At 51.3% G+C, this 25,842-nt stretch overlaps 1 protein-coding gene and 1 long non-coding RNA gene across 5 annotated transcripts in view; both read left to right on the top strand.

Moving 5' to 3' along the window:
- LOC112822038 (uncharacterized) overlaps positions 1-3,272 on the top strand; it is a 28,126-nt gene extending 24,854 nt beyond the window's left edge. Inside the window, exons 3-4 of the long non-coding RNA XR_003207587.2 lie at positions 1,262-1,517; positions 2,232-3,272. This is a non-coding gene — a long non-coding RNA (uncharacterized lncRNA). The remainder of the gene's footprint in view (positions 1-1,261; positions 1,518-2,231) is intronic.
- Positions 3,273-10,805: 7,533 nt separating this feature from the next.
- BCL11B (BCL11 transcription factor B) overlaps positions 10,806-25,842 on the top strand; it is a 93,524-nt gene continuing 78,487 nt past the window's right edge. For 2 of the 4 annotated variants that reach the window (XM_025869386.2, XM_025869384.2), the window contains exons 1-2: positions 10,806-11,816; positions 25,261-25,626. In XM_025869386.2, the coding sequence (XP_025725171.1) occupies positions 11,759-11,816; positions 25,261-25,626 (424 nt within the window). In that variant the 5' untranslated portion in view covers positions 10,806-11,758. Of the gene's footprint in view, positions 11,817-25,257; positions 25,627-25,842 lie in introns of all 4 variants that reach the window. The other 2 variants (XM_025869385.2, XM_025869383.2) reach the window with 1 other exon arrangement.

Raw genomic sequence — 25,842 nt, 5'->3', positions numbered from 1 at the left:
TGTGAAAGCTGCATAAATGAATTATCTCCCCGGATGACAGAAGGTGGGAAGGAGGGGGAAGCTTCAAGAGGACATTCTTCATTGTGAGTGTCTAAAAGTACCCCACACTTAGCGTGCACCCAGCACAGAGCCCAGCCAGGCTGCTTTCCGAGTCCAGGGCTGATGCTGCGGGGTGGAAGCCTGAGCTCCACCTGGACCAGGAACATGAGCTCCGCATCGCTGGCGGGTGGGGTGGGGGGGTGGCATTTAAAATCAGCCCCTGTGGACATTAGAAAATCTTAGCTCAAAGAGCAGTTTCAGATGCTGGAAATGAGGGAAAAACAAAGCAGCTTCTCGTAAAGGTTCTCATCCAGCCTTGTCTGACAGTCTCCCTGCACCCAGGACAACCCCGTGCGAGCACAGGGTCCTCCTGTGATTGCATGCATCTCAGATGCCCCGATGGAGCTCTTCACAGCCCAGTGCCAGCTTCTTTGATTCTTTCACAAACCTTTATAAAAAAACATATGGCGAGTCTTTAATGACATTTTAGAAGGTTTAGGAAATGAAGTTCTTCTAAAAGCCCTTCTAATCCCATGATCCTAACACAGTAGCGCCGCCATTCCTGTATCTCCTTCCAATCTTTTTTTCCATAGGAGGTTTCCCACCCCCAAAGCACTGCTGCTGCAAGTTTTTTTTTTTAACTTTTGGGGGGCTGACCATAAAAGGCACCAGTGCTGATTCTGGGGAATTTCGAGACTATGAGGAGGGAATGACTGGTGGCTCTGTGATCCCCGTTTCTCAAGCGACACCCATTAACGTACTGAGAGGCTTCCTCCCAGCCTCTGTTCTGTGGGCTCGGCTTTTTCAGCCCCCATGCCAATTTGCAGAGGTATTAGTCTTGTAGTGAGGTCTAGCTGGCTCACCCATTGATGACCTACTATGTGCTCACGACAAGCAGGGGAGAAGAGGCACGCCCTGGCTGTCTGTGTGGAGGTCAGGGCCCAGTTGATCTGTGGCAACCTACTGGCCGATAAAGAGTGTCATGTTTTCCTCTGGGCAGTTCCGGAGGTTAGCTGGGTCTCTGGCACATAGTGGGAGCTTCACCAATATTCGTTGAATCTATTGATGAGCGAAACCTGGGGCAAATTACTCTTTTCGTGCCTGAGATGAAGTGCTGAGGTGTGTGCCATACTTCGGATGGATGTGGTTCTCCTCCAGAGCCCAGTACAAGGCCTCCAGATTAATAGTATATATAATTTATTAAATGCCCACTATGTGCCAGGCCCTGCGGACGGATGATCTGATGCACTCTTCATGACAGTCTCGGATGTGGTACAGGAGGACCCGGGACGCCAAGAAGAGAGGCTGCTTGGTCTTCCAGCTCCCAGTGGGCCCTGTGGGGACCCAAACCAGCACCTCAGTGGAGGTGTGCATCGAGTTGCTTGTGCCCTGTCCTGCATGGCTCACAAGGTTGTTGGAAGGGCAGATGCAAGCAGGGACGGGGAAGGCCTTCATCCCCCGTGACACTCTGCACCTCTGTGAGTTACTTGTCTGTTCCAGAATCTCACCAGGAGATCCGCTGTCTACTCCACCCCCACTCACTACACCAGCCCCTTTCTTCTGGTCAGTTCTCTTTGGGACGCAACATCTCCAGATCTTCTTGATCTGTCCTTCCTCCCATTTTTCTCCCCCTCCGTTATTTGGTTTCAGAGCCGTGGTCATGTTTTTCTGGATTTTGCCTTCCCGAATGAAAAGAAAAAAAGCTTCTCTTACAGACCCCACTGTAGACCTTGTTTCTCTTTTAATTTTCTCTTTCGTCCTCTGTGTCTTCATCCTGCATTGACCCGGCCTTTGCTGTTCTAGTTCCACATCTGGTGCCCGCTGCAGGGGGGCTGTAAACTGAGTCTGGGCGGAGACTGGTGTGGTTGTACGTAGAGACAGCCTGGGGTTCGTTCTGTCCCTGCCTCTTGGCAGCTGGCCCTGGGTTTCCTGGGGATGAACGTCCTTGTCTTGCCAGGATAAAATAAGATAAACCACCTAACGGTGTCATTAGACCATCTCTCTTTGACCTAGTAGGCCTTGAGGGTCTTGGAGAATCCTGTCATCTGTGACCAGGACCTTTGCCCCTTATTCCTTTGCTCCCATGTCACTTGGGGCACGCAGGCTAGAGTACTTTCGGTGGGCTGTATTAGGATCTAGAATAGTCTTATCACCATGTTATTGACTTTTGCTTTACCTTTTATATTTTTCAGAGCGGGAGCGGTGACAAACCTGATTTGTCTGGTTTGAATTCAGACAAATTCAGGTTTGTCTGAATGAGGAACCCTGGGTACTAGCCATCATACAGTGCTGCCATCTTTGGGGCCCAGTATTCCACATTGTGCCTGGCACAGAGCAGGTGCCCTGTCTGTGTGTGCTGTTGAAAGGACGAAATCACAGCCTGGGCCAGGCCCGCTTACCGCTGCTTAGACCGCCAGCCCACAGGTGTTCAGAAGCCCCGCGTGACAAGGGAGATCACCTTGTGGGGAAGTGAACACTCTCTCCTCTCTCCCCAGACCATGCAGCCACTGGGCGCCTTTTACACGGTCTGAGATACCAGGTCTGCGCCCCTGGTTGCATGCAGGGCAGGGGCGGGAGGGGGGGACCCGACACAGCAGGCAGCCCTCTTGGTTGGTGGGGAGGGGCCTGATGACTGGCCTGGCTGCCACTCCTGGCAGGCAGGGTTTAGATGGGGGACGCCTCATCCAGCCCCAGTGTCCATTTTTCACTCAGAGGAAACCCTTGATGGGCGCTGTGAGGCTGGCGGGCTGGCTGCGGCTGGCTTGGTGCTGGGGCTAATGAAGCCACCGTGAGCCTCGTCACCTCCTAACAACTTGGCGGGAGCTCCTGCCGGACTATGTGGCTGTTCAAGGGCCACGTACGTCCATGGTGGATGTCACCACCAAAGGCCGGGCTGGGCACTGATGCAGCTAGGGAACCCGTGCCATGTCATTCATTAAAGGAGGATCTTTGTGACCACTGCTCAGCCTAGCAGGTCCTTTCTTGTTACCAGGGAAGTTGCAGTCAAAGAGCTTGGTGGGGAGCGGCAGCCAGGCACAACCCGGCTCATCTCAGGAGGGGACCGTGTCTCTTAGCGCTTCTGGGGGAGAGATGGCCTCCGACTGGCACGGCCATCCTAGCTGTGGGGGTCTCCCGCGGCCCCACGTGCCTCTGCCCCTTACTTGGGAACTGTAACCCTTAGAGATCAGAAGGAGCATGGGGGTAAGACAATTCAATAAACTCACAATAAAACATCCAAAGCCTTTCATACTTTTTCACTTTCTTTAACTCAATTTATTTTTCATTTTGTGGACAGAGATTTAGTCTGGGTATTAGTTTATGATTTTTTTGCTGAAGGAATTACTCAACACACACACATATAAAAAGGAAATATTATTTTTATCATTTATTTTGTGCCATGTATACCATCAGAGAAAAAAGTAGAGCGAAATCACTTCAGCACCGCTGTGTTTTTCATTACAAAGTTATTACATATAGAAATTACTCCAAATTATCTGAAATGAATGGAAATTATGAGGTTTAAATTCCCCAGGTTACTGCAGGCACCGCTCTGGAAATTTATTTTGTCATCTTGCTGAACATAATTGCTACAACAGAATTTCTTCCATTTTACAACTGCAGCATAACTTATTTATACCGGTGTAGCTGTAATTTTACATCAATAAGTTGAATGGGAAGGAATACACAGGTGGTAATTGAAAACAATAATTTGTGCTGAGGTCCAGGTGGAACGGTTGGCTGAGGAAAAGACTCCAGTTACCGTGGGCAACAGCTCTGTGTCACTGTGGCCTCTTCCCATCCCGTTCGCCAACACCCCGCACACGGTCCAGGCCGCCTCTGCCGGGTCCCCTGGGGATGCCTCAGGGAGAGCCTGGGCTTGTCCCAAGTCATCCCAGCCCGTGCACCCTGGTCTGCAAACCGAGGCTGGTGGGCCGGGGGGGGGGGGGGGGGATGGAGGGATGGAGGGATGGAGGGAGGGGCCCTGGGCTGCCTCCTCCAAGTAGCGCCAACCCTCTCCTCCTGCTTTCCAACTTGCCTCTGGGTTGGGTGCTTGTAGGTACCCACAGCTAATTAAGGTGTTTGATAGATTTCAATTGGAGTGTGAGTTCTTGCCAGAAACATCGACAATTCGATTCCCCAAACACAACACAAGAGTGTTAAATCCACTAATGCTCTCTGCATTACTGTGTTCCTTCCCAGCCGGAATGTGTGGTCTGGGTACAATACCGAAATGGTCCCCAAGCAGGCGTCCTCACTCTTCAGTTCTCTAATTGTTCCTGTTAAGCAGATACAAATAATGAAACTGCAGATGCCTGTGCTGAATCCCAACAGCCGAGGAGTCTACCCGTATGAATATGGAGGTCCAAATTCAGATTAAAAAAAAAAAAAAACAGAACCAAAAAACCATGGACGGTAAATCTGTGCTCCTTATATGGCAGCCCAGTGGGGACAGGTAAGAGATAGGTGTCCGTGCTCCTGTCTCGGGTTCCACTTCAGGACACATGTGGGAGGGGAGGAAGGAGCTTTGTCGCAAGTTCAAATGGGAAATGGTACTGCCACAGCTGTAGTTTAGAAGCCATTGTTGTTTCAGTGATCCCAGCGGCTTAAAATCACAGTGAAATCATCTTTTTTAAAGGACTCAGATTAAACTAATACCAGAATGCACAGCAACCCAGCATCTCGGTTTTCCCTGGGTGGCATTAATTATCTTTTGTTGTAGCAAATTGTCTGCCTTGTAAATTGAGCCGAAAGTGCGTCTTCAAGCACATGCAATGTTTTAATATGCCCACAATGAAGCAACTTTTATAACTTCCACGTATGTTGGATATATTATTCCATCCCCAATTATGTGCCTGCAGTTCAAACTTTGTATTGTAGAGGCTTGTTTGTCATCTTGCACCCTGAACCCTTCTCTATTAAACAGAGGGGAAGCCACTTAAGTGTTTTCTAGGATACAAAGTACCTTTGTTGAATTCACTCGAAAGCATTCCTGGCTGTTTCTGAAACTACAAAACAACAGATGAGACCTCCCAGATCCCCTTTTCTTTTCCAGCTCTGGAAGGCATATCTGAAGCAAGGTGTTGGCTGGTTCTTATTTTTATTTTTTGGTAAGCGCCCCCTTGCAGCATTATCATTAGCTGTGCCTTCAGAGGGATGCTAGCCTGACTCATGCCTCTCTCCCCTTCTCTGTTTTTCCCTAAGCGAGGACTTCCCCCTCACTTCCCTTTCCACCACTTCCTTTGTAGAGAGCATCACAGCTCAGACAGGAGTTTTCAGAACCTGGGATTTGGGGGTGGGGGCAGAGCTTGCAACTGAGTCACACTCACCTACGACTCCAGTTTAGCGTTCATCGAAACTTCCTCTTTCTCAAACTGCTTAAGGATACAAACTAATTAATCCTCACAGCCTCATAAAACCCTTGTTAGGAAGGTGCCCACTATTGCCTCCATCCCTCCCCCCTCCCCGTTTCCTATCACCAGACACCTCACTGTAGTGCCGGTCCTCATGGCAGTGGCTGACAGCCAGACTCAGAACTGAAAATTCCCTTCCGGATCCCGGTTCTTTCCCCAACTGAAGCATTTCAACTCTCTTTCTCTTCCTTGTCTATGCCCCAAATAGGGTAGATGGACGGTAACTAGACCGCTGGATTCAAACTAGCATATGTGTGTGCGCACACACATGTATGTTTTGCATTTTCAGTTACACAATTTGTAGACTCAGTGACTAGAGGAAAAGCAGCAGAGAGACCCTTTCTGTGCAACACACACACACACACACACACACACACACACACACTCAGCCACTCTTATCTCTGCGTACGTGGGGGTAGGGGGTGGGATTTGATGGAGTTTGATCGTCTTTGTGAACAATATTTTTTCCCAAGTCGACCAACTGGGTGATGCCAGTCCCTACCAAATTTGAATTGATGACTCAGAATTAAAATTAGCAAGGCAAGAAAATTCCAAATGAGGTGAGAAAGCAGTAGAAATAGTTCCAGATCCCCTAGTACTGAGCCATTCAATATCATTTCTGATGACAGGGACAGAGCTAGGAACATTCAATGTGGGTGTGAGTCTTTTTCATATACGGAGAGTTGGGTAAGTATTTTTAAGGAAAATAATACATGATTCAGGAACAGTGACTTTGGTTTAACCCCCTGCAGGCTGCAGCTATAAAGACAGCAGGCAATGATGCCTCTTAGTTTTCCTAGAACTTACCTGTGCCTCATGTCCTTAAAGCAATAGTCAGAAATCTACCATGGTATCAAGCCCAAGTGTTACTTGCAGAAACAAATAAGGTGCAATGATAATCATGTTTTAACAAAAGCAGTGTTGCTAAAGTCATTACATGGAGAGAATCAACCAAACAATTGCTAGAAGGCAAGTTTTGTGGTCCTGCCTCTGCTATAAAGTGACAATGCAAAAAACCCCTCCAAATCCAGCACAGCCTTAATTGAGTCCTTATGGCATTTAGAAATTTGCCATAATTTTCAGAAATGGCTTAAAATAATTGTAGAAGATATATCAGGAAGCGCAAAAGGCCTCTTTCCGTCTTTTTATGCTTCTGGATTGGAGAGCTCCTAGAGATTCTAGAAGTGTAAGGAAGAAGATAAGGGCCATCTTGAGAGCCTTATTAATATGCATATTAACATGATTTGCTTAGTACCTCCATTACAGTTTCCTCAAAAGTGAAAACAAGTCAGTCCACTGATCAGATTGGTGCATTTTATTTAACCTCATCTTCACAGTCAATAGTGTTTATAGATCCTGAGGTACAGAAATTAACAGGCAGTTTGCTTCTGAGTTCGCCCTACACCTATGAGTATAAAAAATTTGCCTTTGCAGATTTTTTTTTTCTTTTTAAGCACCAGAAATGAAGCCCAAAGTAATTTGGTAAGATGTGTTCCTCAGTTTTTATATTGCTACAAAGTTATTTGACTACATTTTAGAGGGGTGGATCCCTGTTTAAAAAAAAAACAAATGAAATGTGGATTTTTTTTCTGCAGAAACATTGGGAGTTCCCATTTCTATTGACACTACTTATCTTGGTTCTTTCCAGATTTTTGCAAAGACATATAAAATATAACCGTTCAGAAGGCAAAGATAACATTGTAGGATCTCAAATAGAGCCCCACCTCAGCTAAGAGCTAAATATTGAGAATCATTCAAAGAATTTCAAACAAGAAGCCTGGCTTAGGGGGTCACGTGTCTGTTTAATCTGTCCCCACTGCATGGAGTGCGACACGCAGCACACGCAGGGAATCAGAACCCCACACGAGGTTAATAAAAATGCACTCTGATTTGATGAAATGATTTATGATTTCTGAGCTACTCCTCTATAAAGAAATTTAAAGACACTGAGAATATGAGGGATTATCTGCTGGAATGCACTGTGAAGCTAGAAAAAGAAGAGCAGGGAAATATTTGTGAGTTCAAAAAGCTTTTTGACATCTGCTGTTTCTTTTTTTCTTTTCTTTCTTTTAGATAGTGCAGAAAATATGGCATTTCTTTCCTTCTGATTCCAGTCTGCACAAGACCCCAGTTCTGAGCCAGGCACATAGTAGGCCTACAGCAGGTGGTGGAGAAATGAGTCTGAGGTATTGTAATATTACTTCAGGAGCACATTTGTACTGTACTTTTTATATTTTCCTATGTTAAGCACCTGCACACACACACACACACACACACACACACACACACACTTCCCCTGTTTTTGGGGATGGGAGTGACTTTTATTCTATACAAAGGTTTGGTAGATCAAGGGGTGGGGTGGGAGCGCGCGCGCGCGCGCGCCTGTGTGTGTGTGTGTGTGTGTGTGTGCAGTGACCTTCTCAGAAGGGTACTGGACACCCTGCCAGTCTAGGGTCCTGAGTAAAGAGTAAGGCCCAACCTCCGCCACCCGTTCCCGCGTCGCCTGTCTGTTGTCTGGGCATCAAGAGAGGGGACATATTACTGGGGGCCAGCTGCCAAAGCCAGGCGGGGTCGAGGGAGAGGTTAAGGTCGGGGGAGAGGCGGCTATTGATCCGGCGTGGAATGCGAGACAGAGAGCGCAGCAAGACTAAAGGGGGAGCTGTGAGACCAGACATTAACAGCTTTCAGCGCTAATGATGCCCGTGCCAGACGGGCAAAGGGAAAAAAAGGAGACTGGAGCAGCAGCTGGGATTGCTCGCTGCCTGCACCCGGCCGCCTCTCGGGCGAGGAGGAGGAGGAGGAGGAGGCGGCGGCGAAGGAGGAAAGGGAGGAAGGGGAGGAGGGGGAGGAGGAGGGGGAGGAGAGGGCGAGGGGGCCAGCGCAGGGCTGGGCAGGGGCAGGGCGGCCTCTCCCCGGCCGCCGCGAGGTGGAGCGCGCCGGCGGGTGGCGGCGTGTCCGGCCCTGCGCCGGCCCGCCCGCGCGTCCCTCTTCCCGCCGTCGGGGCAGCGCGGGGCCAATGAGGAAGTGCTCCCCGGGTCCGTCGCGACCCGCGCCGCCCCCTGCCCGCTACTTCCTGCCAGGGGTGGGGCAGGGGTGCCCCCTCCGCAGACCCCGCCGCCCGAGCTACAGCGGAGTTCCTGAGTGTCCTGCGCTGTACGCGGAGGGGCCCCCTTTCTTGAGGGGGGCTGTCGCATTCCCCCAGGCCACAGACCAGGTCCCCAGGCCTTGTAATCAACGTCCAAGGCCCGGGGTCGCAGGTTGGGATTTTGGGTGCCGGACTGCCGGCGGAGCCGGGCAACAGGCATGCCGCGGCGATTTGAGTCAGACCTGCCCCCGGCGCTGTGTGACCTTGGGCAAAACGCTGGCCCTTTCTGGACTTCACAGTGCCAGTTCTCAGGCAGAGAGCTGACAGCCCTCCCAAATTTAGGAGTGGGCAGGTTGGGATGACCAGTTTGTGGTTTTCTTAAGAAGTTTATTAAAGGTGCGCGTGAGCATTTTTTCTTACTTAGGCCACTTTCCTGGAAAGATTTTCACCGTGGGGCTAGATGGGGAGAGGGAGAGGTGCTTCTGGACTTTGGACCACTTGGAGGTGGGGTGTGGGTGGGGGTGGTGGGCAGCTGTGTGTAGTCGAGGTGGGGGGAATGCCGACTCCTACCCAACCCCTCCCTGCCCAGTCCCCACCTCCTCGGACGCCGACCCTGCAGCCCTGTCCGCAAAATTGCATGCTAGGGCACATTTTATTGTTATTAAATTTTGGAAGGGGGGGTTGGTTTGGGCAGGGAGTTCTTTCTCTTCTCACTGCGCTCTAAGTTGTTGGTACCTTCGCCCCACCCAAGACCTTGGGGGCGAGCAAAAACTCCATGTGTCCCCCAAGGAAAAGGACCCGAGGGAGGCGGCGCGCCCGGAGGCGTCACCGCCCAGCCACTCGCTTGAGTGAAGCCGCCAGAGCCTGGCCTGGGGGCGGGGTGGGGTGGGTGCAGCTGGGCTCGCCGGCGAAGCCCAGCCCTGAGCCAGGCCCCGACCCGCCCTGGCCGCCTCCTGGCCCAGACCAGAGGAACCCTGAGATGGGAGAGGGGTCCAGCGCGCCCAGTCATGGGGCAGGTCATCAAACAGACGAAGTTGGCCGCGGCCTGGGGAGGGACGGGGCGCGGGGTGGGGGAGATGTCCACGCGGCTGCGGCCTGGCCTTGTCCCCAGGCCACGGACAGGCCCCCACAACTCCTCTTGTCCTCGCCGGCTGGAGATCAAACGGCTGACAAGGCAGCTATGTCCTTCCCAGTCTGACGGGCGATTTCAAGTCCTGCCCTGGGCGGAGGCACACTGGAGGTGGGGGGGTGTGGGGGGGGCACGTTACTTCCAGGTTTCAGTAATTGTCATGGGGGCGAGAGGGGACTGGGGGACCTGAGGGAGTCCCCCGCACGAGTATCTTCAGACATCTGACCACGCCCACTTCTGGGTCAGCCCGTGCAAGTCCCTCTCCCACGCGGAGCACTCCTGTCTCCTTACCCCACGCCTCCCACAGACCCCGGCCTCCGGGGACGGGATCCGTGTTTGATCCCAAGGAGTTAATGGGGGGAGCGCACAGACTTGGATGACTATTTCTTCCGGAATGGGACTCACACAAGGTCTCAAGTTCCCCTTCCCCCGATTGTGCTCTTAATTCTTTCCTTCTCTCAGTATCTTTTATTTTGTCCACTTGGCTCTCCCAGAGTTTGTAATATCAAGATTTCTGTGGAGGCACTTTTTGGAAGTTTAACCCCGACCCCCCAATAAAACAAAAGTAAAACCAAACAAGCTACTCCTCCAGCGAGGAGAAACAAACCGGCCATCGCCCCCAGTCCCCGTGTCGACCCCAATCCTTTTACACAGCCCCTCCCCCTTTCAATCCAGAAGAGCTTTTGGATGGGTGGGTGGGGACTTGGGTTGATTCAACTTACTTCCACGCACTCAGCTCTCCTCCTCCCTTCTCAGGGGGTCCTGCTCCCAGGAGGGGAGGAGGGATGAAGAGGATTTTCTTTTATTTAAAAATCTCCTCCTCCCCCCCCCCTTTTGCGCTGCCAGTGCACAGGGAGAAGAGGAGCGCACAAAAACGCTGTTTGCACGTGTGGCCGGCCTGGACTGCGGGTGTGCGCACGGGCGAGTGTGTGTGTGTGTGCGCGCGCGCGCGCGCGCGCGCGAGTGTGTCTCTGTGTGCTTTCTTGTTCTCTTACAGGGTACAATGTTAAAAAGCCACCGCTAGTCGCCCCCAGTGCTCCGACTCTCTGGGTCTTTTTGTCTCTAGTGCAGATTAAACGTCACGTCCGCACTTGAACTTGAATTTTATCCCATTGTACAGAGGCAGCCCCAGCCATAGAGAGACCGAGAGCTCCCAGAGAACCCGGACTCCGCCATCTTCACGTTGCAATCTATAGCTCCCAGTCCGCGCCCGCACCGACCCAGGCGCACTGGGCGAGCCGCCCCTCAGCCCCGCTCCCCCCGGGCCCGCGGCGCCAGGGGAGCGCTGGGGAGCGCTCGCGGGGAGCCGGCAGCTTCTCCGGCCGGCGCCAGCCTGCCAGGTGAACTGGGAAGGAGCCGCTCCTGGAGTCCCCCCAGAGCCTCGGAAGGGTCAGTCTCCGAGAAAAAAACAGGCAGCCCGCAGAAAGCCCAGAAACAACCGAACCGGGGCAGTTTTACATTGCTTTGGGTTTTTTGAGGGGGCGGGGTGAGGGGGTACGAGACAAGTCCCCAAGTTTTCTTTGCTTTTTTTTTCTTTTTCTTCTTCTTTTTTTTTTATTTGTTTGCATTTTTTTCTCCCCCACCCCCCCTCCTGGTAGAAGTGCGCTTTCCACCTACCAGAGCCTGAAAGAAAGTGTCAGGAGCCGGTGCAAAATCCGGTTAAGTTCAAGAAGACATTTGGAAGTCCAGGAGGCCAAGCAGTTTGAAGAAGTGTAAGCGAATTTTTTCCTTCAAAAGAATATATTTTTAAAGAAACCAGCCAGTCCGCGGCAAGCAACAGCAGATTTTTTTTTTTGCCTCTTTCTCCTATTTTAGATCGAGAGATTTTTCTTTCCTTTTTTTCCTTCTCTTTTTCTTTTTGCAAACAAAGCAAAAAACAGCATAGAAGAAAGAGCAAAATACAGAAGAAGAAGAGGAGGAAGAGAGGGCAAGAGAGGAAGGGGGTAAAAAAAAACAAAACACCAACCCAGGCAGAAGAGGAGGCGAGGAGGCGCGGCGGCGGAGGCAGCGGCAGCGGCGGCGGCTCGGACCCCCTCCCCCGGCTCCCCCCATCAGTGCAGCTCTCCGGGCGATGCCAGAATAGATGCCGGGGCAATGTCCCGCCGCAAACAGGGCAACCCGCAGCACTTGTCCCAGAGGGAGCTCATCACCCGTAAGTGTCTGCGGCGTGCGCACCAGGGGCCGGAGGATGGGGCTCCGGGTGCCCGGGGCTGGGTACACAGAGCCGGGCCGAGCGCCGGGGCCGCCCGCGGACTCGCAGAGGCAGCGGCGGCGGCCCAGAGTATGGGACGGAGGGGGGGGCTGGGGGGGCATAGGAAAGTTTCTTTGCAGCCCTGGGAGTCGGAGCGGTGCGCACTCAGACGCGCTTCGGGTTCGAGGGCCTGCGGAGCGGGTTCCGGGCCGGGGAGGGGGCGCGCAGGCTGGAGGAGGTGTGTGTGCACGCGGAGCCCGGCTGGACGCTCGCCCCTCCGAGCGGCGTGTGTGGCGGCGGCGGCGCTGGTGGCGGGGTTTGGAGAGGAGGGGGAGGGGGCTGGGGGAGTGGAGGGGGAGGGGGGAGCCGGGAAGTGGGGAAAAGTTGGCGAGCGCGTGGGTCCGCGCTGACGGCGCGGGCGGAGGAGAGCGGGGTGCGCTCCGGCCTAGGAGAGACGCGGGGCGAGTGGCGGCCGCCGGCTCCGGGTCCCCGGTCGCTGCACCCGCCCGGGCAGGGCGCCGACCACGCCGGTCCTAGGATTCTGCCGCCGCCTTTCTCTCCTCTCCTCCTGCTATTTGCAAAAGAATCCAGCTGCGCGGCTGTTTGCTGGGCTCATGCCCCCACCCCCATTTCCCCACCTCCGTCTGTCTCCTGGGATGATCTTGTCTTCTATCCCCCACTCTAAAAAAAAAAAAAAAAAAAAAAAAAAAAAAGGTGGGGGGTTGGGGGCTGATGAAAAAGCCCCGCCACGGGGAAAAAGAAGGATTGTCAGCTAGGATTAGGAAGACAGGGATGTGCTTGTAAAATAGAGGGAAAAAATAAAAAGAAGAAAGAAGAAAGAAAAAAAAAAAGGAGAGAGACCTATCAATCTCCTACCCATCTTTCTATCTCCGTATCTTTCATCTTCCTTCTCTAAATAAACAAGGCAGGTCGCAGTGGAAATCCACCGGCTGAAATCGTGTGGATTTCAAGCAAGTGGCCGGGCAGGCAAAGTCAGGCAGCGGGGCAGAGACTCAGCAGCTTCCAGCGCCCGAGTTGGGTTTATTTAGAAAAGGGAAAAAGCAAGCGCGAGCCGGCCAGGTACGGTGTTTGCAGGGGAGCTCGCCCCGAGTACCCGCACAGTTGCACGGGAAGGTCGGCTCGCAGCGCGCTCCCTGCCCGGCGCAGCCCGCGGGGCCGCTGCTTCTCGGCGCGCGAACATCTCCCCGTGGTCCTTTCTCTCGCGGTGCCTAGGTCGCCGTTGCTTTTTTTTTTTTCTTTTTAATTGCAATAGTAATAAAACATCCTCTGGGTGCCATCGAGACCGTGGGCAGGTTGTGTTCCTGCAGTCCTCCAAGCGCCTCGTCGGGCTGGGGCCGGGCAGCCCGCGCGGAGCTGGAGAGGGCTGCGCGCCCAGCCGCAGCCTAGGACTGGCTGTGGGGCGGCCGAGAGCCGAATATTTATGTTATATTTTAAAAAATTTAAATAAATAAATAAATATATAAAGGGGCTCTCCCCTCCCCTGAACACCCAGCATAGGAGCCATCTGCTCGGAGCATTGCCGCTGCCACCTCTCCTTTGTTGCAGCAGATACATTAGTAAGAATTTGTGGATTTATTATTGTTTTTTGGGGAAGGGAATAGATTTTAAAGTGGGCTTCGCCTAGGGAGAGGGATGCGTTTTTGGAGGGAGGGAAGAGAACTTCTCTTTTATTTTTCGCCATTGTAACATCAAAGAAGACTCACTGGTTGCCTTTTAAACAAAATGTTTTACAACCAGATTTGAGCCTGGTTTGATCAAGGTCCTTTTGGCCCGTTGACATTTCATCCTTTACCAAGCCGAAGCCGTCCCTTAGCCCTCCACACCCCCACCCCCTTTAGATGGTGTACTGGTTGTTACAATGTCTATATTTGCAGAGGTTAGTTTCTCTGGGAGGCAGTTTGCCCCTCATAGTCTCTGTATAATTGCCAGGGTTGTTTTTGAGGAGGGGGAAGTTGGGGGGGGTGGGGAAGGGGGAGTTGTCAGGGCTGCATTGCCAAGCTGGAAGCGGGGAAAGGAGCCCGGGGTGTTTGCAGTTGTGTGGGGGGGGGGGGGGGCGGGGAAGAAGCAGGTAGGGTTGCTTTGCTTTTGCTCTCTCCCCCTCTGGCATTCCTGGGACATCAAGAGAAAGCCCTGGCCAGAAGGACTGGTGGCAGCTGGTTGTGGGGGACAAGGCGTGCCTGGTGCAACATCCTTCCATCCTTCATTTGTCCCCTCTGTCGCTCAGCCTTGCTCGGAACGGTGCTGGGGAAAAGCCGCTGCCCCTGGAGCAGGGAGGGAGGGAGAAGAGAGAGGCAAAGGAGAAGAGGTGAGGAGGTTGGAGGCAGAGGAGGAGGCAGGGGCAGAGGAAATCTCGCCTGCCTTTCAGGGGCACATGGAGCCCAGGGCATGTGCAGGGGGTCAAGCAGGGAGAGTGGTCCAACCAGTTTTCAGACAAGGCTATTTATTATAAAAAAGCAGCTGGCTTCTCTGTCTGTCCTGTGTCGCCTGGGAGGTAGGAGTGCGGGCAGGGGGATGGCAAGAACTGGCTGCAGTTGAGGCTGCATGGCCCGTGGAAGTGCCTCTCCACAGGGATGCAGGAGTCGTGGCTTTAGGGTGCTCTGGAGCCCTGGCCAGCAAAAAACGAGTGCTATCACAGCCCTGACCCCGGGGTTCACATTCTAGATTTTAAATGCGAAAGAAACTACCCAAAGTGTGGTGCAGCTTCGGTGGGGTGGCAGCCCCTGGTTCTTTAGAGACAATGTAACTTAGGATGACTGCTGGTCTGGGAGACAGGAAGAGCACACAAACAGCAAACAATCTTGGGGTGGGGGACATTAGAGAAGAGCTCTATAGTGAGCCTTGTTAAATGTACAGACAGGGCCAGAGAGAAGAGAAGTATAAAACAGGGTGGGAGACAGCTGGGGATGAAAACCTGGGCTTCTGGTTTGTTTCAAAATGTTTGACCCAGATGGATATGGCTTTTAGAATGGGAGGACGACAGACACAGCTATTAATAAAAACAAACACAAGACAACAGTGACAATAGTGAGGAGGGAGGAAGAGGGGCAGTGGCTGACCAGGCAGAGGGAAGGGCGCTGAGCCCGCAGTGCCAGACAGGGAGAGTAGGGGAAATTGAAATGAAGTCTGGTCCACGAAGGAGCTCTGAGGCTTTCCGAAGAAACTAAGATGTCCCTGGTAAATTATACAACCCTAGCAAAGGTGATTTTTTTCAACAACCTACCAACAGGTTTCCTTGGAAGATCAGTAATTTTCTGTACGAATTCACAATTTTGCAAAACAACTAGAGACCCAAGGTTTGACACGGAAGTTAGGCTAACTGTGTTAATTTCACGGTTGCCTTTTAAATTGGGTTTTGCTATATAGCTGTGTGTTTTGGAGGCGGCTGGGTTCACAATGACCTTAACTCTCTGGGGTATAGTGTATCTCCAGTTGTCCACAATATTTCAAGATTGGGCCTCCGATAAATTTCATAAGACATGGGCCCCTCTTTTTGGGGGGGTAGTTGGGGGGAGAGTGAAGTTTGTCTCCCTTCTGCACAGAAGGGAACCCCATATCATTAGAAGTGTGATATAAGTCAGCTGCTCTGATTCCACGGGAGAATAAAAATGTGTTCATCAAAGGTGTTATGCCAGGCTGATTTTATTCATTTGTAATTCACACCTGAGAGAAAAACAGCCGTGAGCGTATTTTAACAACCCTTAATATTTTTAAAGGGTATTCTTTCCCTCCCTGAATATTATGTACATATGTATATTCCTTTCTTTGAGGGTGGGAGCTTGCTATTTCCCTATGCCTTGGCCTTGGCGATTTTTTGTGTGGCCTCCAGAATGTTTTGTACAAGAAAACCGAGTCATTTCTCAAGTGCTAGAGTGAATGCAGTTACTTTGGTGAAGCCGGCCTTAGGAACATGGGGGGAGGCTGAGGTCAGATGGCTGGGTGTGGCGCTTTGCTGACCACGGTGCAGGACTCCAGGGGTCTCACCGACTGAAGAGAAAGGCCAGCTTTGGGTGCATCTGACAGTAATTAGCGGTATGTCTCAGGTGAGATGGAAGCATGCGGAACAGTTCGTTTACAGATATCAGCTTCCGACTGTAGAGAGCACCAGTTTCTAGCGCCTTATCAGTCTCAAGCTCTTGGCGCTGTCTTTTAGCTTAGAACACGTCTTGCACCAGGCCTTCCCTTTTTCCTTTTCATCTCCTTCCTTGATCGCTTTGCATTCTCTGTTGCTTGTTGTGATAAAATACTTTCCAAAATAAACTTTCAGTTGAATTGGCTTTTGGTTGATGGCAAGCCTGAAACGCCGAGCCGCGCCTGGTGCCACTTGGCAGCTAGGGGGAGCTCGGTGCCCGTGTCATGGCTTGGCGCCTTCGCTACAATGGGCCAGGAACGGGCTTCCATCAGCAGCCGAGGCAGCTTGCCTTGCTGCAAAATGTCTTAAGTGTGAAGTTGTAATATTGATTTTCCTGCAGAGATTCGAGCAGGACAAAATGAGAATATAAGTTTGAGAAATCTATTTTCAAGCTATTGGCATTGATTTACAAGCCCTCACTAGGCAGATGGGGGCATTTTTCTTTTTTTCTCTTCTTTTCCTGCTTTTTCAACAATTAAAATGGTTAGTTTTGAATGGGTGTGTTTTCCCCTATGAGTCTGTGGTCTTGACTTTCTGAAAATCCCATTAGGCTGTTAAGGCATTCGCAATGGAACGAGGGAGGTCTGGGAAGAGCATACATCATTTTGTCCGTTTCTGTGTTGCATGTCACAGACCCAGGGAACAGTCAAGAATCCCTGCTTTTGGGAGTCATATTCCTAAAACATCTTGATGAATGGAAATCCTTTTAGCTCAGGTTTTATAACACTTGGATTCTCAATTCCATTTATTAGGTAATGTTCCCACTGTACTAAGGGAAATAGCACCATTCCCCAAAGATATCAAATGCCAACTCAAATAACGTGTAAAACTTTGTTTGGAAGGAGTATAGGCTTGCTAGACCCAGCGTTGCTAATACCTTTCACCCCAAACAGTGCCCTTAATGGATGGCTTTTAATGAGACTCTTTCTCTCCTAAACGTGTAATTTAGTGCTGGGGAATATGTATGCTTTTGATCATGGGATTTCTGGATCTATAATGTCTTCTCCAAGTTCAAGAAATCTGCAGACAGCACAGTTAACCTCGAGTCTTATGCTTGAGTTCAATATATGGGCAGGAGAGGTTGCCCTGAGACAGGAAAGAGTGCTTTATTCTAACCTGAAAGAGAAATAAATTAGGTCAGACAAAAGCCTAGTGCTGTCATCAGCTGAGAAAGAGCCTTCACTCTCCAGTACAGAGGGCCAGCAATTTATCTGATGATTTCTCTACTTCATTTAATGTTTGAATTGAGCCAGTTCTAAGCATATCGCGGCAGCGAGCTCATTTGACAACTCAAGAGATGAAGTGGCACAGTCACCTCGCAGCCTTGGGCTGGGCAGTGGCCTTTGGCCTGTAGAAAACCGTTAAAAAAATTCACTTTAGAAATCCCCAATCCTTTGCCTTGGAACTTGGGAGAGTCTCACAAGCTGTAACTAAACACAGACCACAGATATGACGATGCTTCACAAAAACAGTACATGTGGGGAGGGTAGAGATGGGGTTCTTGACCTTTGGAGGCTGCCTCCTGCCTCCCCTGCGGCTTGAGGGAGACCCCTCTGGCTGTCTGGTTAGGGCCTACCTTTAGCTGAAGCTCTCCAAGGACTTGGGACTCCAGGTTTGGGGGGGGGGTCACAGCTGGGAGGACAAGGAGAAATAAATGCTCTCTGGGGACCGCACCTAGCACCACACGGTCAAGAGACTGATGCCGCCGGAGCCTCCTTCTCTGAAGGTGGTGTTAGCTGTAGGCACACTGACAGATTTTTTTAACGGGGAGAGGGCTCAGAAGAGAACCGGGAATGAATGTCTGTCATAGAACTGCTCTGAGTATGGCTTTGTCACTTCTTTATTTACTCCCACAACTGGGTCTGGGGTCCTCGGTGTTCTGCCCCCTCCACCTTCACCCTGCTCCCCACTCCCACATATGTCTCTTCTTTCCCAGGGAGCCAGATGCCCGTGAGACCTGCTCACGTTCTGGTCCCCATTTCCCTCCCCCTCCCCTAGAAAAGCCGTTTGTTGACTGCCTCTCTTGAGCAGTAGTGTCCCCAAGGCGTGTATACAAAATGCCAATAGTAGGCTATTTGGATACCCACGAAAGTGGAGGGACACACTTCTTCACACTTCTAGCATCTTCTGCTGGAGCCAGTGGGGGGGGGGGGGGGGCGGGGGGAGAGGAACAACATCGTTTTTACTGGCAAGAGTGACACCAGATCGAGGTTTGATTAATGGTGCTACATTCACCGGGACTTTTCGTCCGGCATTTTGACATATGCAAGTCTTTTGTGCAGTTGCTGAAATTCAAGAAATTCATTCTTTATTTCCAAGAGAGCTGATAATCTGCTTGGGTGTTGAATTAGCCAGCCTGAGCTATTTTAACTATAATGAAATGCCAGACCACACAAAATTAAGTAACTTCAAAGTAAAAAATAAAAAAGCCTCTGTTGTACACAACTTTTTTATGACCCCCTTCCACTGAAATAGAAATACGTTTGCGGATGTTCTGATGAGTTCTCTACTAAGACAACATGCAAAAATGACTCAAGAAAGTTGAATTCCAATGTTATCGTGATTAACGTGTGCTTCAGAAATGGACGTGCTGCTAGGATTTTTTTTTTTTTTTTTTTTTTTTTTTTAATGAGGTCATGTTTAAATTTCTACCTTGGGCGGGAGATACTGAAATGGCTTGTGTCCTTGCTATTTTGTTGCCAACCTCAGAGGATGTCCTCCAGTGAAAGGTTTGCAGTCCGGTGTCCTGTATGGAGGATCCTTTTTCTCTTCCACTTAGCACCTTTGAAAAAAGCACAGCATTAAATAAAACAAATCTCTTCATTTGGCCTCAAAGAGTGCTTTTATATCCCGTCATTACGAGCCCTGTTGTGGCTCTGAAGATTTAAGGCATTTGCAGCTTTGTGGACTCTGCTGAACGTGCTTGGAAGGGTTTCTATGGTGGTAAATCTTTTCTTTTTTTTTTCCTTTAAAGCAACTATTTTATTTATCAAAACATAGGTCACTCTATTCTTTGGTTTTGTGGACTTGGCTTTTTATTAGTAACCTCTTAGTAATGGACAGGATCTGTGAATGCACCTGAACGCCGTTTTCCTTATTCATTTGGCCTTTTTTTCTGCTTTTGAATGGGTGAGAACAGGCCCCTTGAGCTCAGTTTTTGGAATTCTAGAGAAGTGGATGCAGTGTGGGGAAGGGAGGGTTGGACAGTCCATGGCTCGAGTAAGTATTTTTCAAGGAGCTACTCTTAATATGCCAAAGTATCCTGAAACCAGGCTGGGGTGTGTAGGGCAACATGTATATATGGGGTCTTTCTCCCACTGTCAGACTTTCCCTTCCAGAGTCTGCCACTAGGCTATGTGACTGAGGTTCCTCCTGCACCCCACACCACCTCCCAGGGATCAGGAATCCCCGCCTTCCTGGAATGCCGGCCAGGCTCAGGCCTTCCCCTGCAGACCCCCTCAGCCAGACCCCAGGTCATTTCCATCGGTTGCTGACAAGGTCATGTGCCCACGGGCTTCTCCCTGCCTTCCACCCGGGCGCCAGAAATCTTGACAATTTCACTTGAGGCTTGTGCTGTGGTTGGCATGGAGCAGACAGGGCCTCGTGGGGTGGTGGCTCTCGTGTGCACCCTTCCTTCCAGCCGTTCTGAGGGTGGTAGGGAGGAGGCCTTTGGAGGGTGTCAGGGAGGTGCGGGGCCTGGGCCAGCAGCTCTGAGACACCTGGCCCGGCTGCACTGCTCCGCCGTCCTCCTGAGAGGGCAGGTGGTCAGGGGAGGGAGTTCATCTGTATGACATGGCTTGCTTCCACACGCCAGGCTGTGTCCTCCCAGGGCCAGTGGTGGTCCTAGGCCTTGCTGGCTGCAGGAATTCTGTGGCCAAACGGGGCTGGGGCCCGGACAGTGTCTCCCACCCTCAGATGTGTTCTATCCCCTCCTGGCCCTGTGAGGACATTCCTCCTAATGCATGCCTCGCTGGGCTGACGGGCTGCTCTTATCTCCTCCGCCTCTGCTGGGCACTTCATTATTCCCAATGTTCGGAGAACTTCATAAAACCTCTTGTCGTGCCTTTAAGCGTCATCTAGTCATAGATTATTTTCTCCACCAAGAATTGATTCCTCCTCTCTCCCATCCACCCGTTTCCCCCTTCCCCTCCCCATGGTTGTTATTTTCTCTTGGATCCAATAAATTAAAAATTGATGGCAGCTCAGAAAAGTGGTGTGCTCCGTCGAGTGTGCGTGTTGGTGGTGGTTCAGTGTCGCCTGGAGTCTCAGCCCCTCCCGGAATGTTCGTGGGGAGGAGAATGAAAAGATCCCTTTGCAGATTATTGGTGAGCATGGGCTTGCTGGCAAAGGCTCCGTCTTCGTAGGAAGCAGGTGTAAAGTCTCCAGTCGGATGCAGAGCTCTGGCGGAGGGATGCTGAGCATTTCTTGTAAACATGCGTACGCATCAGGATGGCGGCTGTGACGTTGGTGGCACACGATTTTAAGAGCCTGGCACCCCTCCCCCCATATCCTTCTCCTACCCACGCACTGAAACAATAATTCTTCCTATGTTTCTCCTGGACTGTGGCTTAGCCGTTAGAGATTTGGATTTGAATCAGTGCAGGGTAAGGGGGACATGGGCCTGTGTGCCGTGGGTGCAGCAATGCACACGCACTGTGCTATGGGGACAGGAGGCGGTTGGCCCCTTGGCTGGAATTCGCCAAAGGGCAGGTGCAGGGCCAGTTGTTACAGATGGACCAGGGCGGGTGGGGCCCTTGGAGCCCTGCGTGTGGGGGAAATCACTGGCCAGGTAAGGCCATGCTAAGCCTTTGCAGCTGCCGGGGGGCCTGTTGGCTGCTTGGCTGGGATGGTATTAATGATGTCTTTCCATTTCTGTCTTCCACCCCAAATTCCTTCCCAGCCAAGCTCAGGCTTGGGGGAGTTTGTCTTAGGATCAAGTGCTTCCCCATCTACTTAACAACAAATATCCATTATTATTTGTGAACCCTGATTTCATTGCTTCTAAATGCGTTTATCAGCTGGGAGGAGGCGTAGCCTTGTAAATAAAATGCGGTTTTGTTGTAAAAGAAAATTAACTCTGCGTGTGTGTGTGTGTGTGTGAGAGAGAGAGAGAGAGAGAGAGAGAGAGAATATATATTTGTTCATGAGGTTTAGGATTTCATATTTCAGAACCCACCCCAACGTGATACTGTACATTTGAGCAAGTTGCCTGCTGCACCCATTCATTTTTCCTCTTAACGAGTCAAACATTTTAGCAATCCCTGTACTTTATTCGGCTCATAATAGCGAGAGCAGCAATATTTTCCAGGGCCGCCTGACACTCGGGGAGCCTTTCACGAAAGCAGAAATCATCTCAGGGGAAAGACCTCATCTTTGCCTTCTTTATTTAAGGCTTGAGTTTGCCGGACAAGACAGCCTGAGGGGCTGGTTTGTTGGGTCTGGGAACTCAAAAAGCTGTTTTTATTATGTGTCTTTTCTCTTTCCTGGTGCTTTCTTATGTCTGGGTGGCAGTTTGGGCTGCTCCGGTTCTTCCTCGCAGAGGCCTGGTTCTCCGAGCCGTGTGGGGCCGTGGGGCCCCGCGTGCCCATAAGGACAGGGAAGGGAGGGTACTGAGGGGGCCAGGCGCAGCCCACTTTGCCTTTCTCTGAGCTGGGCCAGGTGGCTCTTTCTCCTTTCATTTCTTCCATTATCGATACAGTTCTAAGAAGGGCCGCGCACACACGCACACACGCACCCCACACACCCAGCTCAGTATCCGCCTGCCAGCGGAAATGAAACCACAGCCCGTCTTTGGGGGTGTCTCCGAAGGCCCTGAGTATGAGCCTCCAGGCTCAGCAAGCTGTCTCGGTCCACCCGCTGTGACCCAAAACTTGACAGTTGAGGGGTTCATGCTGCCTCTGCTGCCTGAACTTTGGGGGTGACGTTCCCACCTTCTTGAGTGAAGTATCTCACTCACTAGATGAAGCCCAGAGCCCCCCGCCCCCCCCCCCCGCCGGGGGAGGGGAGAGAGGAAACCCCATTCTTGGAGTAGGGTGAACACCCGCTGTCATCTTGAGTTTTACTTTCAACGCTGACAGTGGGAGGAAAGATTTGTTTGTTTGTTTCTTTTGCCCCTGGACTCCCTTGGAGGCAGCGAGCTAGGTCCTGGGTCCTGGGTCCAGGAGGTGGGGTTCAGAGCTGTCTGTGGGCCTGGGGCAGGGCCTGGCCCCCTAGGGGGGCTCGGCTGCCAGGGGGCCGAGGCAGGAATCCCCACTGCAGCACAGTGAACGGTTTCGGATACTTTCCAACTCAGTGACGGGGGCTCACAGGGCCTGCTGCGGGAGGAAAGTGAAAAGGCCGAGAGAGCCAAATAAAGGAAAGAATACCAGATGTCACCAAGAAAAACAAAAAACAACCAAAAAAACGGAGAGAAGAAAAAAAAAAGTGCTGGTACCAAGTCCTCAGCGAAAGATGGAAGGCAGAGAGGCAGGAATGCCTGCGAACAGGCTTACGTGACCTTTGCTAATTTTTAAACTAGTCTGTGTTTCTCTTGAATGAGAAGGATGAATTGAAATTACGTAGCTTACAGCCTCCCAACAGAGAGGAGGTCTGCGTGCTTCCTAGAACTCCTCCCCGGAGAGTGGACAGGCAGGGCTGAAAAAGTTAATGAGAAGCAAAACAAAACAAGGACAAGAAAGATTAAATTATTAAGCGGCAGGAAACACCTCCCCGTGCTTCAGCGAGGACGGTCACGCTTGGAAGTGTGGCCGTCTTGGTGACACAGCGGAGCGCCCGGCCTGTGGGCGAGTGGCAGTTGAGACAGGACCAGGTACCGCCGCCCTTCTCACCACCGAGCTTGCCCCTGCTCCTTCTGAATTCTCTGTTTCATTTTGTCTTTTTTTTGCTTTTCAGCTCATTTCCTTTGTGCCTCTCTCCTTTTTTTTTTTTTTAACAAAACAATATTTTGACATCCTCCTCCCATTTATTAAGAGTTCCTTCTCTAGAAATGGCGCACAATACATCCTTATATTTCTAAAGAACTGTTTTCACAGCCCTCTCCTTTGGCTCTGAAATTATGTATATGTAATTGGTAATTAAAGGTGCAAGCTTTTCAATATAAACAGTATTGCTCAATGTTAGATCATTAAAAGGAAAAGAAGCACCGAATAATTACCTTTTCCATTCTGACAAACAGTTCACAGGAATCCGGTCCCCCCTACAACCACTGTTCAGCATGAGGGTTGTGATTACATTTCAACCATACCAAAGCATCTTTTCATAAAATAAATTGGTAAATTAATTATGTAGCATTGTCTTCCACCTCCTTTGAAAATAAAGTCCCAATTTCTTTTTTAAAGTGTAATTAATGGTTCCTGGGGCTGGCTTGGTGAAAACCATTTCTCTTACCTTATAGGTTTTTTTTTTTTTTTTTTTGGTGTGTGTGTGTGTGTGTTAGAGGTATGGAGACAACAGGTTTAAGGATTTCCTCATCTTCGGGGTGTTTTTGTCCTGACACGGATCTCATGAATGTCCAAGTGTAATTCACGGAGGAGTCAGCCTGCTTGTCTCTAGCCACAAGCAGGACCTCAAATGCTAACCTCCTCCCCAGCCGCCCTTGACCTGCTCACATGTGGCTCACACGTGTCACCTGTTCTACAATATCCAGCCTAGATTCAGCATCACGCACGGATTCCCACGGGCCCTGAAGAAGCTGTGTTCAGAAAATACAGGACAGGGATTCATATGTAAGATAGAAGATGCCACAGAGTTTTTTTCCTTAAATTATCTGTTCTTTGGCTCTGGCCCGTTGGGAACTTCACTGCCCCGGAATGTGTTTTCCCTCCCATCCATCCCTTCTCTCCGTTCCTCTGTGGTTTTCATTATATCTCACTAAATACCGTACAACTTAAAATTTACCTGCCTCCTCGGTTGTCAGACCCTTGACTTTTCCCAGCACCCCAACCCTCGTGCCGGCCCTACGACCACATTGTTTGCTCTTGAAAAATTCCAACCCAAGTTTGCTCAGAGCCCGAGGAGATGTGCAACCTAATTGTCCACTCCCCTTATTTATGACATTTTCGGCGGCCGAGTCTTCCCCTTCTCCCCCTGGGGGTTGCTGCTGTTGGGGGCATTTACTGGCTTCAAAATATTTGGGTCCCCTGTCCCCTCCAAAATAAAAAAATAAAAAAGGAAGTATATCGGCTGCTAAAGAAATATGAAAATGTACAGCCCACTGAAAGTGTGGTTTGTTGTCTGCCAAGAAATGCTTTTGGAGTCTGAAGAGTTTCTTTTTTTTTTCCTTTTCTTTTTCTGGGAGTGAAAAATAAAACCAACAAACAGAAAGGACATTGGGAAGCTGATGAGTGCCGGGAGATCTACAAAGTGATGGCGGTCTGACCAGGAGCAGGGTGTCTGACGGGAGAGTGGCTCCCTCTTTCAGGGAGCGGACTAACAGCGTCCCTTCCCCTGCATTGTTGTTGTTGGGTTTTTTTTTTTTTTCCTTCAGTATTTCTTTTTGAACCGACACTCACTTGTTGCTTTCCGGGCATGTGGGCTTCTTTCTTTCTCTCCTAAGGCCTGGCTGCCTGACGCCCGTCTGGGGCTCTACTTTCTTGTCTGGTGTGCAGCCAGGTCTGAGGTAGAGGAATGCAAGCAGGGCTCCCATGAATGGGGAGGGCATGAATGAACCGTGGAAGGGAGGGGGCGGCCGATCGAGCCCAAGCAGGGTGAACCGGCTCTGGCGCACGGTTCTCAGCCTTGGCTGCCCACTGGAATCACCTGGGGAGTCTTAAAAACAAAAAGACAATCTGAGGTTTGGATCTGGCTGTAATTGGTCTGGGGTGCCGCCTGGGCACAGGGGGTTCGGGGCTCCCCAGGTGGTTCTCAGATGATGTGAAGTGGGAGAGACACGTGTCGAGCTTGAAGTACGGGGGCCCGTGACACTGAGCCTCTTGTGAAAGCAGGACGGGCGTTATGTACACGTGGATGCGTTTACATGCTATGTTGGGGGGTGGGAATCACCAGCAAATAAAGGACAGAGCAGTAAGTTTAGCATCAGTTCAGCAACCACCTCCATGGGCTGCGACGTTGCTCCCGGAGCCTCAGTTTGCCCATCTGTGGCCTCCGGGAGTCATGTGGGGACTTGGTGACCTCTAGTGTCCTGCAGCGGAGGGGCCTCCTCTTGGTGGGGAAGGGTTGGAATGGCCGCTGGGTGCCCGCGATTGCCTAAGCCCATCTCTGTCTTCTCTGCCCCCTTCTCCTCTCTCTCTCCAGCAGAGGCTGACCATGTGGAGGCCGCCATCCTCGAAGAAGACGAGGGTCTGGAGATAGAGGAGCCCAGCAGCCTGGGGCTGATGGTGGGTGGCCCCGACCCTGACCTGCTCACCTGTGGACAGTGTCAGATGAACTTCCCCCTGGGGGACATCCTGGTTTTTATAGAGCACAAGAAGAAACAGTGTGGCGGCAGCCTGGGTGCTTGCTATGACAAAGGCCTGGACAAGGGCAGCCCGCCGCCCTCCTCGCGCTCCGAGCTCAGGAAAGTGTCCGAGCCGGTGGAGATCGGGATCCAGGTCACCCCCGATGAAGATGACCACCTGCTCTCGCCCACGAAAGGCATCTGCCCCAAGCAGGAGAACATTGCAGGTATGGAATGTTGCCACTGGCCAGGTCGCCCTGAAGCCACCTCCTGAAGCCACCCGCCTGTCCCCTCTTTGTGCTGGGTGTCGGTGCTGGGAGGGCCCAGGGGCTACCGGGCTAGGACCACCAGCCAGGGCTCGCCCTTTCCGAGGGGCCACTGTCTGGGTGACCCTCAGGAGGAGACAGGCCTGGGGCTCAGAGAGGCACAGCTGGCCGATGGTT

The sequence above is a fragment of the Callorhinus ursinus genome, unplaced genomic scaffold (assembly GCF_003265705.2).
Source record: "Callorhinus ursinus isolate GAN/ISIS: 27379988/994484 unplaced genomic scaffold, GSC_fseal_2.0 scaffold8, whole genome shotgun sequence".
Taxonomy (NCBI): Eukaryota; Metazoa; Chordata; class Mammalia; order Carnivora; family Otariidae; genus Callorhinus; species Callorhinus ursinus.
Note: the sequence above shows the minus strand (reverse complement) of the source record. Positions and strands in the feature narration are given on the sequence as shown.